The 13734-nt window shown below is 35.7% G+C and overlaps 1 protein-coding gene across 11 annotated transcripts in view; it reads right to left on the reverse strand.

Annotated features, from left to right (window-relative positions):
* The window catches only part of SLC35D2 (solute carrier family 35 member D2), a 54813-nt gene that overhangs the window by 10145 nt on the left and 30934 nt on the right, over window positions 1-13734 (reverse strand). For all 11 annotated transcript variants that reach the window (XM_078153011.1, XM_078153008.1, XM_078153007.1 and 8 more), the window contains 3 exons: window positions 11907-12009; window positions 7365-7457; window positions 1392-1459 (listed from right to left, as the gene is read on the reverse strand). In XM_078153011.1, the coding sequence (XP_078009137.1) occupies window positions 1392-1459; window positions 7365-7457; window positions 11907-12009 (264 nt within the window). The remainder of the gene's footprint in view (window positions 1-1391; window positions 1460-7364; window positions 7458-11906; window positions 12010-13734) is intronic.

The raw sequence follows: 13734 nt of genomic DNA on the forward strand, positions 1-13734 counted from the left end.
ACTACCTTGTAAGCAACTCACATTCTCTGACTGGCTAATTAAAGCAGTGATACACTATCATTCTGTAGACTTAAAAGCAGCCTATGAGTCCATTTGAACTGCTTAGACCACAGACTGCCACAAGGACCACAGGTATTGCATACAGTGTACAAAGGAGGGAGGAGAAAAAGGGGGATTTTACTTAACTGAGAAGAAAAAAAACAAAAGAAGAATTAGATAACTAAAAGGAAGAAAGACTAAATCACTAATAAATTAAAACTAGAAAAAGAGGTGACAAATGGGAAGTAAGGTATGAGAGTAGGGGGAAGAGAATCTATGAAAATAATGTTATCAAAGTATGTTAAGCAAACATGACTGATGGTATATAATATAGTCTTTAAAGACAAAAAGGAACCAAAAAAAATCCCAATTTTAAAAAAAACACTGAAGGAAAATAGAAATTTAACTCTCATAACTTTAAATGTGAATGGATTAATCAGTCCAACAAACTGAAAAAGTGTGATAGATTAAATGAGACAATCATTACAGTAGGATCATGAGCTGAAAAGGGCATTAGAGAGCATCATTAAGATCTCTACTGAAAGTTTCTAGTATATATATTCTTGGAAGACTGTGCTGACTGAATCTCCATTAACTGTCCTAACAGCAACAATATCTTGTTCACAGTAGAATGTAAGCTCCTTAAAACAGAGATCTTTTTTTGATTTTTATTTATATCATCAGCACTTAGAACAGTGCTTGACACATAGTAAGTGCTGAATAAATGCTTATTGGTTGATTCACTAAATGAAAGAGCACTGAATAAGGTGTCAGGAAACCTTATCTCTGTCACTAACAAGTTATAAGACCTTTGGGGTAATCACTTTACCTCTGTGGGCCTCAGTTTCCTCATCTACATTTTAAAAGATTTGGGCTAGATAATCTCTAAGATTCCCTCCAATTCAAAATTGTATACTTTTAAATGAAGGAACAGAAGATTAAGTGATTTATCCAAGGTTATATTGAAAGCCCTAAGTAATCAAGAACAGAAGTTGGGTGTCATCTCCTACAATCTATGGCTCTACCAGATCATACGGTGGCATGTGTTGAGACTCAATAGACAAACCAAATACTAAAATTCTATTCTTTTAATCTCTCTCGCAACCACAATCAAATTCATTTTTTTCTACACATCTAAATTTCAGAAATTCTCCTGGTCTTCACAAGCTAAAATTTCTACTAAATGTTTTCTCTTAAGACTATTCATAAAGATAGAAATTATCGGCGGTGTTTGCTTATTCCTCACACCTACCCCACCCTGACAATGAATTTTCCTGAATGGCCTTGTATTCTCCTTTGTTTAAAGTAAAGGACTACAATAATACCATGTGAAGTCCTCTTTGGCTTCTTACCCCAGCAAACAGGAAAGAAGAAACTGCGTGATAAATAAAATGTTCCTCCAGTGGCTGAACTCAGTAGCCTAATGTTTAGAAAGGAGATAAAAGTGATGATTAGATGAATAAGATGCCATATAGTCACATGGATTATATTAAAAAGGGGCAGCTATCATAAGAAACTTATACAATGTAATTATAAAATAATCTAAAATACATAGATGCATATATTCAGAATATTGGACATATAATAGAGCCTTAATTTTTACTCCACTTCCACTGGGAAATTGTAAGCAATGAATAACTGATGACAAAAACTGATAGGAAAAACTGGAAAGTAGTCTGTCAGAAGTTAGGCTTACATTATATGCCACAATAAGCCCCACATGACCTACACATAAAAGGTCCTGTTATTTCAAAAATTTGAGGAAAAGGGAAGCAGATATTTTTCACAAGTAGAGCTGGGGCTTTTTGTGGTGGTGGCAAAGACATGGAAAATGAGGGGATGCCCATCAATTGAGGAATGGCTGAACAAGTTGTGGTATATGATTATGATGGTATGCTACTATGCTATAAAAAATGGTGAGCAGGCAGGATTTCAGAAAAACCTGCTAAGACTTATGTGAACTGGTGCTGAGTGAAGTGAGCAGAACCAGGAGAATATTGTACACAGTAACAGCAACATTGTGCAATGAACAGCTACGATAGACTTAGCTCTTCTCAGCACAACAATGATCCAAGACAATTCCAAAAGACTCATGATGTAAATACTATCCACATCCAGAGAGAGAACTATGGAGTCTGAATGCAGACTGAAGCATATTATTTCCACTAGGGTTTTTGTTGTTGTTGTTTTTCCCTTTTGCTCTGTTTCTTCTCTCACAACATGACTAACGTGGAAATATGTTTAACATGATCGTACATATATAATCTATATCACACTGTTTGCCATCTTGGGGAGGGGGAAGGAAAGGAAGGAAGGATAAAAATCTGTAACTCAAACACTTATAAAAATGAATGTTGAAAACCATCTTTACATGTAATTGGAAAAAATAAGACTAAGAAAAATAAAATAAAAGGAATAGCAAGTTGTTCATAAAAAAAACAAATGATAGCTGGGGGCAGGGCTAACTTTGAACTTAAAAAAGATAATCATAAAAGACAAAAGTGGATTACTTCTATATAAACAAAATAAATGCAGTTGGACTGGAAGGAAATAATTAATTGGGAACAACATTCACAGCAAATTTCTCTGATAAAGGTCTAATACTCAAGATTTATAAACAATTGATATGAATATGTAAAAACAAAAGCCATTCTCCTATATGTAAGTGGTCAAAGGATATTAATGGGCAATTTTCAGATGAAGAAATAGAAACTATTAACAAGGAAACAAAAGAACATTTCAAATAACTAATAAGGAAATGCAAATTAAAATTGCTCTTAAGTTCTACCTCATACCCATCAGATTGTCAAAGATGACAAAAGAGGAAAATAAAAATTGATAGAGGGCTTAAGGGATGACAGGCACACAAATGCACTGTTGGTATAGTTGTGAATTGGTTCCATTCTGCAGAATGAAACTATTCTCCAAAACAAATTAGAACTATACCTATAGCATTACTAAATTGTACATACTTTTTGACCCCAGGATAGTACCATTAGGTATATGCCCCTAGAAGGTCAGGGACAGAAAAGAAGGATCCACATGTATAAAATATTTATAGCAACACTATTTATTGTAGAAGAGAACTGGAAACAAAATAGGTGCTTATCAAATGTGAAATGACTGAACAAATTGTAGTATATGAATGGATGGAATTTTATTATATCTTAAGAAATTATGAACATGACATATTTATATAAATGTAGAAAGACTTGTATGAGCTGATCTAGAGTAAAATTATCAGAAGCAAGACAATTATGAAATACCCAATTCTAATTTTTAAAGGAATTATTTTCTTCAGTGATCTTTTGTACTTCTTTTTCTACTTGGTCTCTTCAGTGGATTTTTGTGCCTCTATTACCATTTGGGTTATTCTTTGTTTAAGGGATTACTTTCTTCAGTACTTTTTGTGCCTCCTCTTTACTAAGCTGTTGACTCTTTTTCCATGATTTTCTTGCATCACTCATTTCTTTTCCCAATTTTTTCTTTACCTCTCTTATTTTATTTTTAAAACCTTTTTTGAACTCTTCCAGGAATTCCTTTTCAGCCTGAGACCCATTCACATTTTCCTTTGAGGCTTTGAATGAAGCTGTTTTGACTCAGCTGTCTTCTGAGTTTATTTTGATCTTACCTTTTACCATAGTAATTTTCTGTGGTCAGGATCTTTTGTTGTTTTGTTTGCTCATTTTTCCAGCCTATTTCTTGACTTTTAAGTTTATTTTAAAGTTGAGCTCTGTTACTGGGTGGAGGGAGCACTATCCTAAGATTCAGGTTTTTTTGTGCTGCTGCTTTCAGAGCTAGTTCTGGGGGGTTGTAAGTTTTTAGTTTTTTCAAGGTAATCTAAGGAGAGGTGTGGTCACTGCTCTCCTGACCTGTGTTCTGGTCTGTGAGCAACCACAAGTGCTCTTTTCCACCCTGGAACTGTGAGCAGGGTCCCCACTCCCCTGTGGCTATACATTCTAGTGAGCTAGTGCTCTTACTCACTCTGGGACTAGGACCCAGATCTCTAACAGGCAATGCAACAGAGTCCTACACCCAGTGCCTGCAAAGGGTCCCTAGTAATCTCTTTCTGACCAGTAGTCCAACCCCTTTACCATCTCTGGGCTAAGAGCTCCTGAAACTGCAGCTGACAATTCAGCCACCCCCATAGCCAGCTATTGGCTTGCTGGGGCGAGGCCTATCCTGAACTACACTCCATTCTCACTCCCGTGAGACACACGTTTCCTGCTGAGCTTCTAAGTTATCTTGGGCTGGAAAATTGTCTCACCCCACTCTTTTGGTTCTTCTGCTTCAGAATTTATTTTGAGGCATTATTTTAAAGTTGTTTGGAGGGGAATTTGAGAGTGTTCAGGTGAATCCCTACCTTCACTCCACCTGAAGTTAAATTTTAAAGTATGTTATACATACATCCCTATCCCATACCTAGCTTGTTATTAAACATTTACCAGCATACCCTGTTTATAAATTATACCAGCCAACTTTTTTGAAAGAGTTGGCTACACTTTCTCCCCCCTCAAATCTCTTCTTAAATCCTCTTCAATCTGCCTTCTGAACTCATCATTCAACTGACACTGATCTCTCCAAATTTCTCCTAATTGTCCAATCTAAAGACCTTCTATTAACTGAAGTATTTCTTGACTTGTCTTTGTCATTTGAGCCTGTCTTTTAAATTTATTTTATTCTTAACTTATAGAATAACACAAGCATTTCCATAACACGGTATAATAAAAAAAAACATAACTGAGCATGAAACTGCAAATCTAATATATACAACTTGCTATTTCTTTTAAACACACAACCAAGTTATCATGTAATTCTTTTCCTTCCCCCCATCCCCCCCACCAGAGATGGCCACCATTACACACAAATAGGTGTGTGTGAGTGTGTGTTTGTATGTGTGTGTGTGTATGTACATATATGTGTTTACGTATGTATGTGTGTGTATGTGCATGTGTGTGTGTGTGTGTAAAATTATTCTATGTATACTTTTATTTATCAGTTCTTTCTCTGGATGGAGATAGCATCTTTATTCATATGTCCTTTATAGTTTATTTGGGTATTTATAATAGGCAAAACAATTTATTCATTCAAAGTCCTTCTTAAAACAATATCATTTCTACCATATACAATATTCTCTTGATTCTGCCTATTTTGCTCTTCATTATTTCATGCAAATCTTTCCATGTTTTTCTTTATTATAGGTCACCACAGCATGGTGGCAGGTCAGAAATTAGATGGAGTGAAAGAGCATAGTTGGGTCTGGGGCAAGTGAGATATACTGAGGACTTACCAAGCATCTAGGTGGCACAGTGGATAGAAAGCTGGGATTGGAGTCTGGAAGACCCAAATTCATATTCAGCCTCAGACATTTACTAGCTGTGTGACCCTGGGCAATTCATTTGGCCTGTTTGCCTCAGTTTCCTCAACTGTAAAGTGGAGATAATTGCATATACCTTCCAGGGGTGTTGTGAGGAGCAAATTGGATAATATTTGTAAAGCCCTCAGTACATCCCTTGGCACATAGTAGCTATATAAATGCTCAATCCCTACCTCAATCCCCTCCAATCAGTACATCCCATCTCATGGTCCCTAAGCTCCTACAGGGAATGGCCTCTGGAAGGCCAATCAGAAAGTGTAGCTGCAGTGGCAAAAAAAATCAAAAAATAGCTGATGCCCTTGGGTTTATCATTCCCTATGCTTTGAGTTTTCCAATCATTTCTGGGTCTTGTGAAATTTATTCGGTTTATTAATCAACTTTTCTACTTTTTAAAATAATACCAAAATGTTTTAGTACCACTTTGTAGTTTAGTTGGAGATGTGGCACTGCTGGGCCCTCTTCCTTCTCAATTTTGTTGATGATTTCCCTTAAGCTTCTTGACCTTTTATTCTTCCAAATGAATTTTTTTTTTAATACTTCACCTAGTTCTATAAAGTAAAACTTTGGCAGTTTGACTGTTAAGGCAATGAATAAATAAATTTAGGTAATGTCATCACTTTTATTTTACCAGCATAACCTAATTTTGAGTAATCAATAACTCTCCAATTATTTATGCCTTGTTTAAGTGTTCTGTAGTTGTATTCATATAATTCCTTACAGCCATCTGTAAAGTAAAGGAATTGAACTCAGTGGCCTTTAAGGTCTATTCCAGAACTAAATCTATGATACTATAATAATTTCTGGGCATATCTTGGTAGGTGGATTCCCAGATGTTTTATATATTCTGTAGTTATTCTGAGGGGAATTTTCTGTTCTACATATTCGTACTCAGATTTGCTGGCAATATATATAGAAAGACCGATGATTTTGTGGGTTTATTTCATATACTGCTACTTAAATGAAATTATTAATTGTGCAAATTATTTAGTTGAATCTTTAAGGTTTTCTAAGTAAATCATCATAATTTCTACAAATAACACTAACTTTGATTCTTCTTTTTTCAATACTTATTTCTGTCTCAGTCAACAAGCATTTTAAAGCACTTATGTGTCAGGCACTATGCTAAGTGTTGTGAATACAAAGAAAAGACAAAACTACAGTCCCTGCACTCAAAGGAGCTCACATTCAAATGGAGGAAACAAAGTGCAAAGAATTGTATGTACGAGATATATACAATGTAAATGAAAGAGATGATACCAGAGAAGACACAAGAAAGGCTTCCTGCAGAAAGTGCCGTTTGAGCTGTTCTGAAGGAAGCTAGGAAAACCTGGAGGCAGACATAAGGAAGGAGCTACCGTGTGTAAAGAATTTTATAAATGTCCAAGTGTTGTATAAAGGTGAATCTTCGTTGTTGTAATTGTTACTACTGTTATTATTATTCTTCAAAAAGGAGAGAAGCAGTTTGGTATAGCAGACAGAGTGTGGGATTTGGAGTCAGAAATACCTGGGTTCAAATATCACCTCTGGCATGTGACAGTTGTGTGACTGTGGACAATTCATCTCACCTCTCAGGTAACTCACCATTATTAAATTATAAACAGGTTGTGATCTGTGTTAGTGGAAGAAATTCTCACACACAAGAAATCATGAATCCTTGATGGATCAATGTATTTAAAAAGGAATAAGAGGAGAGTATAATGTATGGCTAGCGACAGATGTTTCAAAGAAATAATTCAAATAGTAGCAAATAATCACTATCAATTAAACACTTAGATTATTTAGACATGTGTATCTTTTATTTGTACATGATACTAATAAAGTCTGCTAATTTAACAATATTTAAGTGAATATCACAAAATTAAATATTCAAAAATAAAGTTGCTTAGCTGAGCTAAACTTATTTGTTCCAAGTGATGCTATAATTTGTAATCAGTAACAGTCTGCTTACCTGTTGAAGGTCTCCAGTGGAAATACTAATAACAAATGTTGGAATGATCATAAAACAGGCATTGTAGAAAAGCACTCCATATTTTCCTAGCTCCTATGAACAAGGAAAAACACCTGTTCAATTCTAGAAGCACCCTACTACAAGACTTGACAGACATTGTTTACAAGTTATTTATTCAAAGATTATAATGCACATCCACTTCATAATAACTGTTTTCCTTCTATAATTTAAAGACCTGACATTTCTATCATAACATGACTGATTTTCAAGCATATTGTAATTTCAAAATATCAAAATAAACATCCTTTTAAATATAATTTCAAAATAAATATCTACTTCAAGATGTCACAGGAAAAGATTGTTAGAGTAATGAGGGAGACAAAAAAAAAGACCCCTTGTTTAGTTAAGAGAAGGCAGCTGTGATGATTTGGAGGAGTTTAGATTAGTGAAGAATGTGAGAGATTGAATTTGGGAGGTATAACTTGGGAGAAAATGGGAAAAATTTAGAGAACAATCCCCAGGTTCAGATACTGGTCCAGATTCTATTTTAGTGTTCTGTGAAAGGGTGAAAGAAAAAGAGCAAGCAGAAGGACTAAGGATTAAGAACCTGAAAAGGAAGACTCAGAAAGGAGAAGGCAGTTGACAAGGCAAGGCAAATAAGAAGAGATTAGTGGAACATTTAGAAGGTTAGGCATGTTGATAGAGTCAGTTGGAGAGTGGGGCCAGTTAAAGCCAAGGAGATTAGTGCAAAGCAAAATAGAAGGGTGGTGGTGGCCATAGAGTTGTTGCAACCAAATAAAGGAAATTGAGTGAATTGTCAAGTTATTAAGAGGTGATATCTGGTTGTTAAATAATAACAATAATAATGATAATGATAAGCAAGTGCTTAAGGTGTAAACATCCAGAAATATTTTTTAAAGGCTGAAAATCTCAACAAGTATGAAGAGTAGGAGATATAATGTAATAGCTTCCATTTGATTTTGTGATGTTTATATTTCTACCATAGCCAGGGGCATATTATCTGTATTCTGCAGATTGATCTCCTTCCTGGAGGAGAGGAGGGAAAACACTGAAGGAATGCCTCTCCACAGTCAACACTTCAGATCATTATTGACAATGAGACATTTTTAAAGGGAAGAGAAGCAAGTCTTCAATGGGGAGGGGGGGAATGTGAATCTGAGGAAGAGGAAAGATGAGTAATTAAGAGTTGGGAGAGTAAAAGATCTTGCATTTACACAGAGAAGAAAGGATGGGGAAAGGACAGCTATACAATGAGAACTCAAAAACAGATTTGAGGCTCTTCTTGAAGAAGAGGGGATAGGATATCTCCTCAGAGAGAAGAAAGCAACTGCTGCTTCCCCAAAGTATGATATAGTAACACCACAGAACCTATCACCTGACAACAGAAATAGAAATGTTTATTTTCTTCTCAGAGCATATATCTTAGACCTAACAGACAATCTCCCAACACTTGTCATCTGTTTAGATAAATGCTCATTTCTGTCAATTAACACGGACAAGAATGATTCTGCAAGCTAGATGGAACTTTTTCTAGAAAGCATTTTTTAAATTTATTTTTAGGCAATTGTGGTTAAGTGACTTGCCCAGGGTCACACAGCTAGTAAGTGTCAAGTGTTTCGTCTGAGGTCAGATTTGAACTCAGGTCCTCCTGACTTCAGGACCAGGGTGCTCTATCCACTGCACCACCTAGCCACCCCTCTAGAATGTATTGCTAGAGAATACAAAATCTTGGGGGAGAGTGAAGACCATCAAGGTTCAGGTTCCATTTACTTTTTTTTTTTCCTTTCTGGTGAGGCAATAGGTTGAGTGACTGCCCAGGGTCGCACAGCTAGTAAGTGTCAAGTGTCTGAGGCCAGATTTGAACTCTGGTCCTCCTGACTCCAAGGCTGGAGCTCTATTCACTGTGCCACCTAGCTGCTCCTCCATTTACTTTCTATCAAGAACAGAATACCTAAGAATTTATTGACTCACAATAATGATAATTCCTTCATTGAAAAGTTGGGGGAGCCAACAAGGGGAAGTTGAGTCTAGATATGATTTCTTACTGACATGAAGAAAAATCATTGAGAAAATGGATGGAAAATGAGGGATACTTTGGGGAGAAATGACCACTCCTTCCTTCAGTTCAAAATAAAGGAAAGAAAATTAAGGCACTATCTGACATGCATTGTCGATTTTGGGAAAGCAGATTTCAAGCGTTCCCAAGGAAGAATAAATAGGCTTACACGCTAAAATTCTAAAGGGGAAGTAAGACTGAGAGAATAAAAGAATCTTAAGAATGAAATTACTGGGGCATCTAGGTAGCACAGTGGATACAGCACTGGCCCTAGAGTCAGGAGGACCTGAGTTCAAACCCAGTCTCAGACCAGACATTTGACACTTAATAGCCATGTGACCCTATGCACGTAACTTAACCCCAATTGCCTCCCCCCTCCAAAAAAAAATGAATGAAATTATGAAGACAAAAAGAAATAGTTCCAATAAGGGAAAATGGAATCTTCTGACAAAAAAAATAAATGTAGAAGCACAGGGAACTAACTAACCAGTTTAAAATTTTAAAAAGAAATGTACAGAAGATAGAAGAAAGGCCAGGTGAATGTATATGATAACATGGCACAGAAGTGTAAAAATAATATCAGGAATGCTAAAGCTTAATAAGAGATGAGCTGTGGGGGGCAGCTAGGTGGTGCAGTGGATAGAGCACCAGCCCTGAAGTCAGAACAACCTGAGTTCAAATACAGCCTCAGACCAAACACATGACACTTACTCGCTGTGTGACCCTGGGCAAGTCACTTAACCCCAATTGTCTAAAAAAAAAAATAAAAATAAAAAAAGAGATGAGGTGTGTAAGGGAAGCTAAAGGCAACAAAAATGTTTGGGTTTTTTTTTTAAGTTATGTCTTCGAGGTACTCCCCCAAACTTTCACTCAAACTGGATTCCCAGATGGGTGACCACCACCTCAGATTCTAGGGGTAACCCTGTAGATTTCTTCTACTACAATTGTAGCTCTCAAACCTCCACCAACATGCTGCGCATCAACAATCAGCCAGTAGTTTCAATTTTACTTATCAAAAGTATTTACTCAAATGACATAGCATAACAATTTGGCTCAAAACGCCCCACCAAAAATCCTGGGGATACCAATACATAGTCTGTGGTGGTGAGACTAGTTACAAATGAAGTAAAATAAGTAGTGAGGCACACATGTGGGGAAAACATGTGGCCAATGCAACTCATAACTCTGAAACTGCAGTCCCTTAATGTCTTTTCTATCTCTAAGTAGTCCTCACAAAATTCACCGTGATATGGGGCATCGGTAATGAACAGGTCACACTGCTGTTAAGACCTACCTACTAGGGTTGTTTTGAGGATCAAATGAAATAATATTTGTAAAATACTTAGCACTGTATCTAACACAATAGAAGGAGCGACATAAATGCTTATTCCCTTCCCCTTTCCTTACCCTCTGCTAGATTGTAAACTATTGGCCAGTAAGCTTGACTTTAATACCTAGAAAAATTGTAGGACAGTTTCATAACTTTCTGGGCACAGTTTCAAATTGTTTAGAATTCTAGATACTATACTATATGACATGACGAGCAGGTTGATTTTAGATAAACGTGGAAAGACTTGCATGAAATAATGAAGAATGAAATTATCAGAACTGAATGTTGTATATATTAACAGCAATATTGTTTGAAGAATAGCTGTGAATGACTAAATTATTCTGAGTATTATAAATACTCACATCAACTACAAAGGACCTATGAAGGAAGATTTATACACTTCCAGAGAAAGAAGTGATAAATAGAAGTATACACAGCATGGGTTACAGATGGATAGATATAGAGATATATCTATATGTATGTTGACATAGATATAGATATATTGGTGTCAAATGGTGGCCTTCTCTAGTTTGGGTTGGGAGGGAGGGAAGGAGATAGTTCAGAACTTAAAATGTAACAAAAAATAACATTAAATTTTAAAAAGAATTATTAGACTTCATAAAAACAATGTTTTTAAAATCCTGTACAATATATTTTAATAAATCTTCAACAAAAAAAACCTAACTATCTTCTGGAGTAGATGGAACAACTCACGGTATGCCTATTTTCCCATAATCCCTCCAACATTTGTCATTTTCCTTTGTTGCCATCTTTGCCTATGATCACAGAGCTAATATTAAATGAAATTCAAATCCAAGTGTACTGACTTCAAATTCAATACTTTCTACTAAGTTGCAGTATTTCTCATTTATCACTTTCTACAAAGTATCCTCAAGGAACATACAACCTAATAGGGGAGATAAGCCAAGTGTACAAATACAAAATGAAATATAAGTAATTGTGTGATATAAACATAATGCTATGACTATAATTAGAAAATCTATAATGCAAATAGTAATGACATCATCATAATAAGCATAATATGCAGCTTTCAAATACTGCCTCCTTTATTCATATAATTTCAGCTACTAGGTTATGACACATAAGATCTCTGTGAACTAAGGCAGGTTATTACCTTTGGATCCATTTTCTGCTTGGTGTAAACTCCATTTGCTGCTGTGAAGATATCATTAAGGAATACAAAAATGTAGCCTTCCAAATTAAAACTCAGATCAGAGCTGGCGGAGGAACAAAAGGAGATTATTATTATTTTTAAAACCTTGAACTATTGTCCCAAAGCCTATTTTAAACTGGTTTATGTTTCCTCTAATAGTAAACAATCAATGTTTCCTATTTTTCTTTGTTTTAGTGTACAGTATGCTACTAACATCCTTTTGTTTTATCTACAACTAGAAACCCAAGTCCAAAAATTAAACTCAGATTACATAGAATAAAAATAGCCAAAAATAGATTGAAAGGAAATTAACTGTCTTCACTTAAATGCTTACCTATAATTTGGTAACTAAAACAATTGCAAATGGGAGTGAATTGTCCAATTATATAAAAGTTTTGTACAATTTCATTAGTGAAGTCACCCTTGGGTTACTAGTAACTAGAAAGTTTTGCTTCCTTCTCAACCCACTATGGAAACTAGATAAGAGCTCAGAGAAGGAAATGGACTCTAACTATCAAGATTTTGTGAGTAGCAGAAGCAGCATTGATCACCCCACCAACTGACACTAAAGTAAACACATTATTAAACATATGATCAGTCTATAAAACACTCCTATCATCTACTTTTTTCAAAGGCATTAAGTGTGTACATTTTTTTTCACATTTAAGGCAACTTTTAATATCCATTTTAGCCAGATTTCAGCTTTACAAAAATGTATATTGTAAAGAGAATGAATAATGTGGCTTGTTCTGCCTCAAAATCCACCATCAATGATGGTTAGTGAGCCAGAATCATAAAAATTAATAGAACTATATACAAATAAGATCTAACAAGATGACAAGCACTTCATAGAGGATCATGCAAAGTTAGAGCTAGAAGTTATTTTAAAGATTACTTAGTCTAATTCCCTCAGGTAGTATCTAAGGCAACTGAAGTCTAGAGAAACTGATTGACTTGCCCAAGGTCAAAAGTGTCAGAGAAGGACCTAGAACCCAGGTCTCCTGAATACTAGGTCATTGTTGCTTCCACTACATTAAATCAGATTTTGATTTTGTCATTTGGTTGTTCAATCATTCAGTAGTGTCTGATTCTTTATGACCCCATGAACCACATTTGTCCATGAAATTTTCTTGCCAAAGATACTGGAGTGGTTTGCCATTTCCTTCTCCAGTGGATTAAGGTAAACAGAGGTTAAGTGAATTACCTAAGGTCAAACAACTACTTAATTGTCCAAGGCCAGATTTGAACTCAGTTTTTCCTGACTCCAGGCCCAACGCCCTATTCACTGAACCATCTACCTGCCTCAATGCTTTTATGATAGGCACTGCCAATAATTTGGTCTTTTAAAAAAAAGGATATTTCTGGACATTTACGTCAACCTAGATTTGGAGAAATAATTTAAAATTCTCTGTTTGGGAGTTTCTTGTAAACAACAGCAAATACTGATCACGTCAAACTGGAAAACCTCTCAATTTTCTGCAAACCATTTTTCATGTTGAAGGAGAAAAAGCTTACTATATTTGCTGAAAGCAGCAACAACCATTTTTACTCGTGAGAACATAAAAGGTCAGGGTTCCAGAAAAAGACAAAAGTAGTATGAAAATTCTAACATCCTTTGGGGTGCCTGCCCCTATTTTCATCAAGACACTGCTGTTATCAACTGGCTAGTAGAATGCCATGAGGCAGAGACTGAAGTTTGTTTCTCTCCTCACCACCTCCCACTACCCTCTCCCCATAAACATGCTTTTTTCCTAAGGGCTTCAATTACTTTTCCCAAATCCAATTTTCC

Source organism: Phascolarctos cinereus, unplaced genomic scaffold (genome assembly GCF_003287225.1).
Source record: "Phascolarctos cinereus isolate Bilbo 61053 unplaced genomic scaffold, phaCin_HiC Scaffold_4;HRSCAF=312, whole genome shotgun sequence".
NCBI lineage: Eukaryota > Metazoa > Chordata > Mammalia > Diprotodontia > Phascolarctidae > Phascolarctos > Phascolarctos cinereus.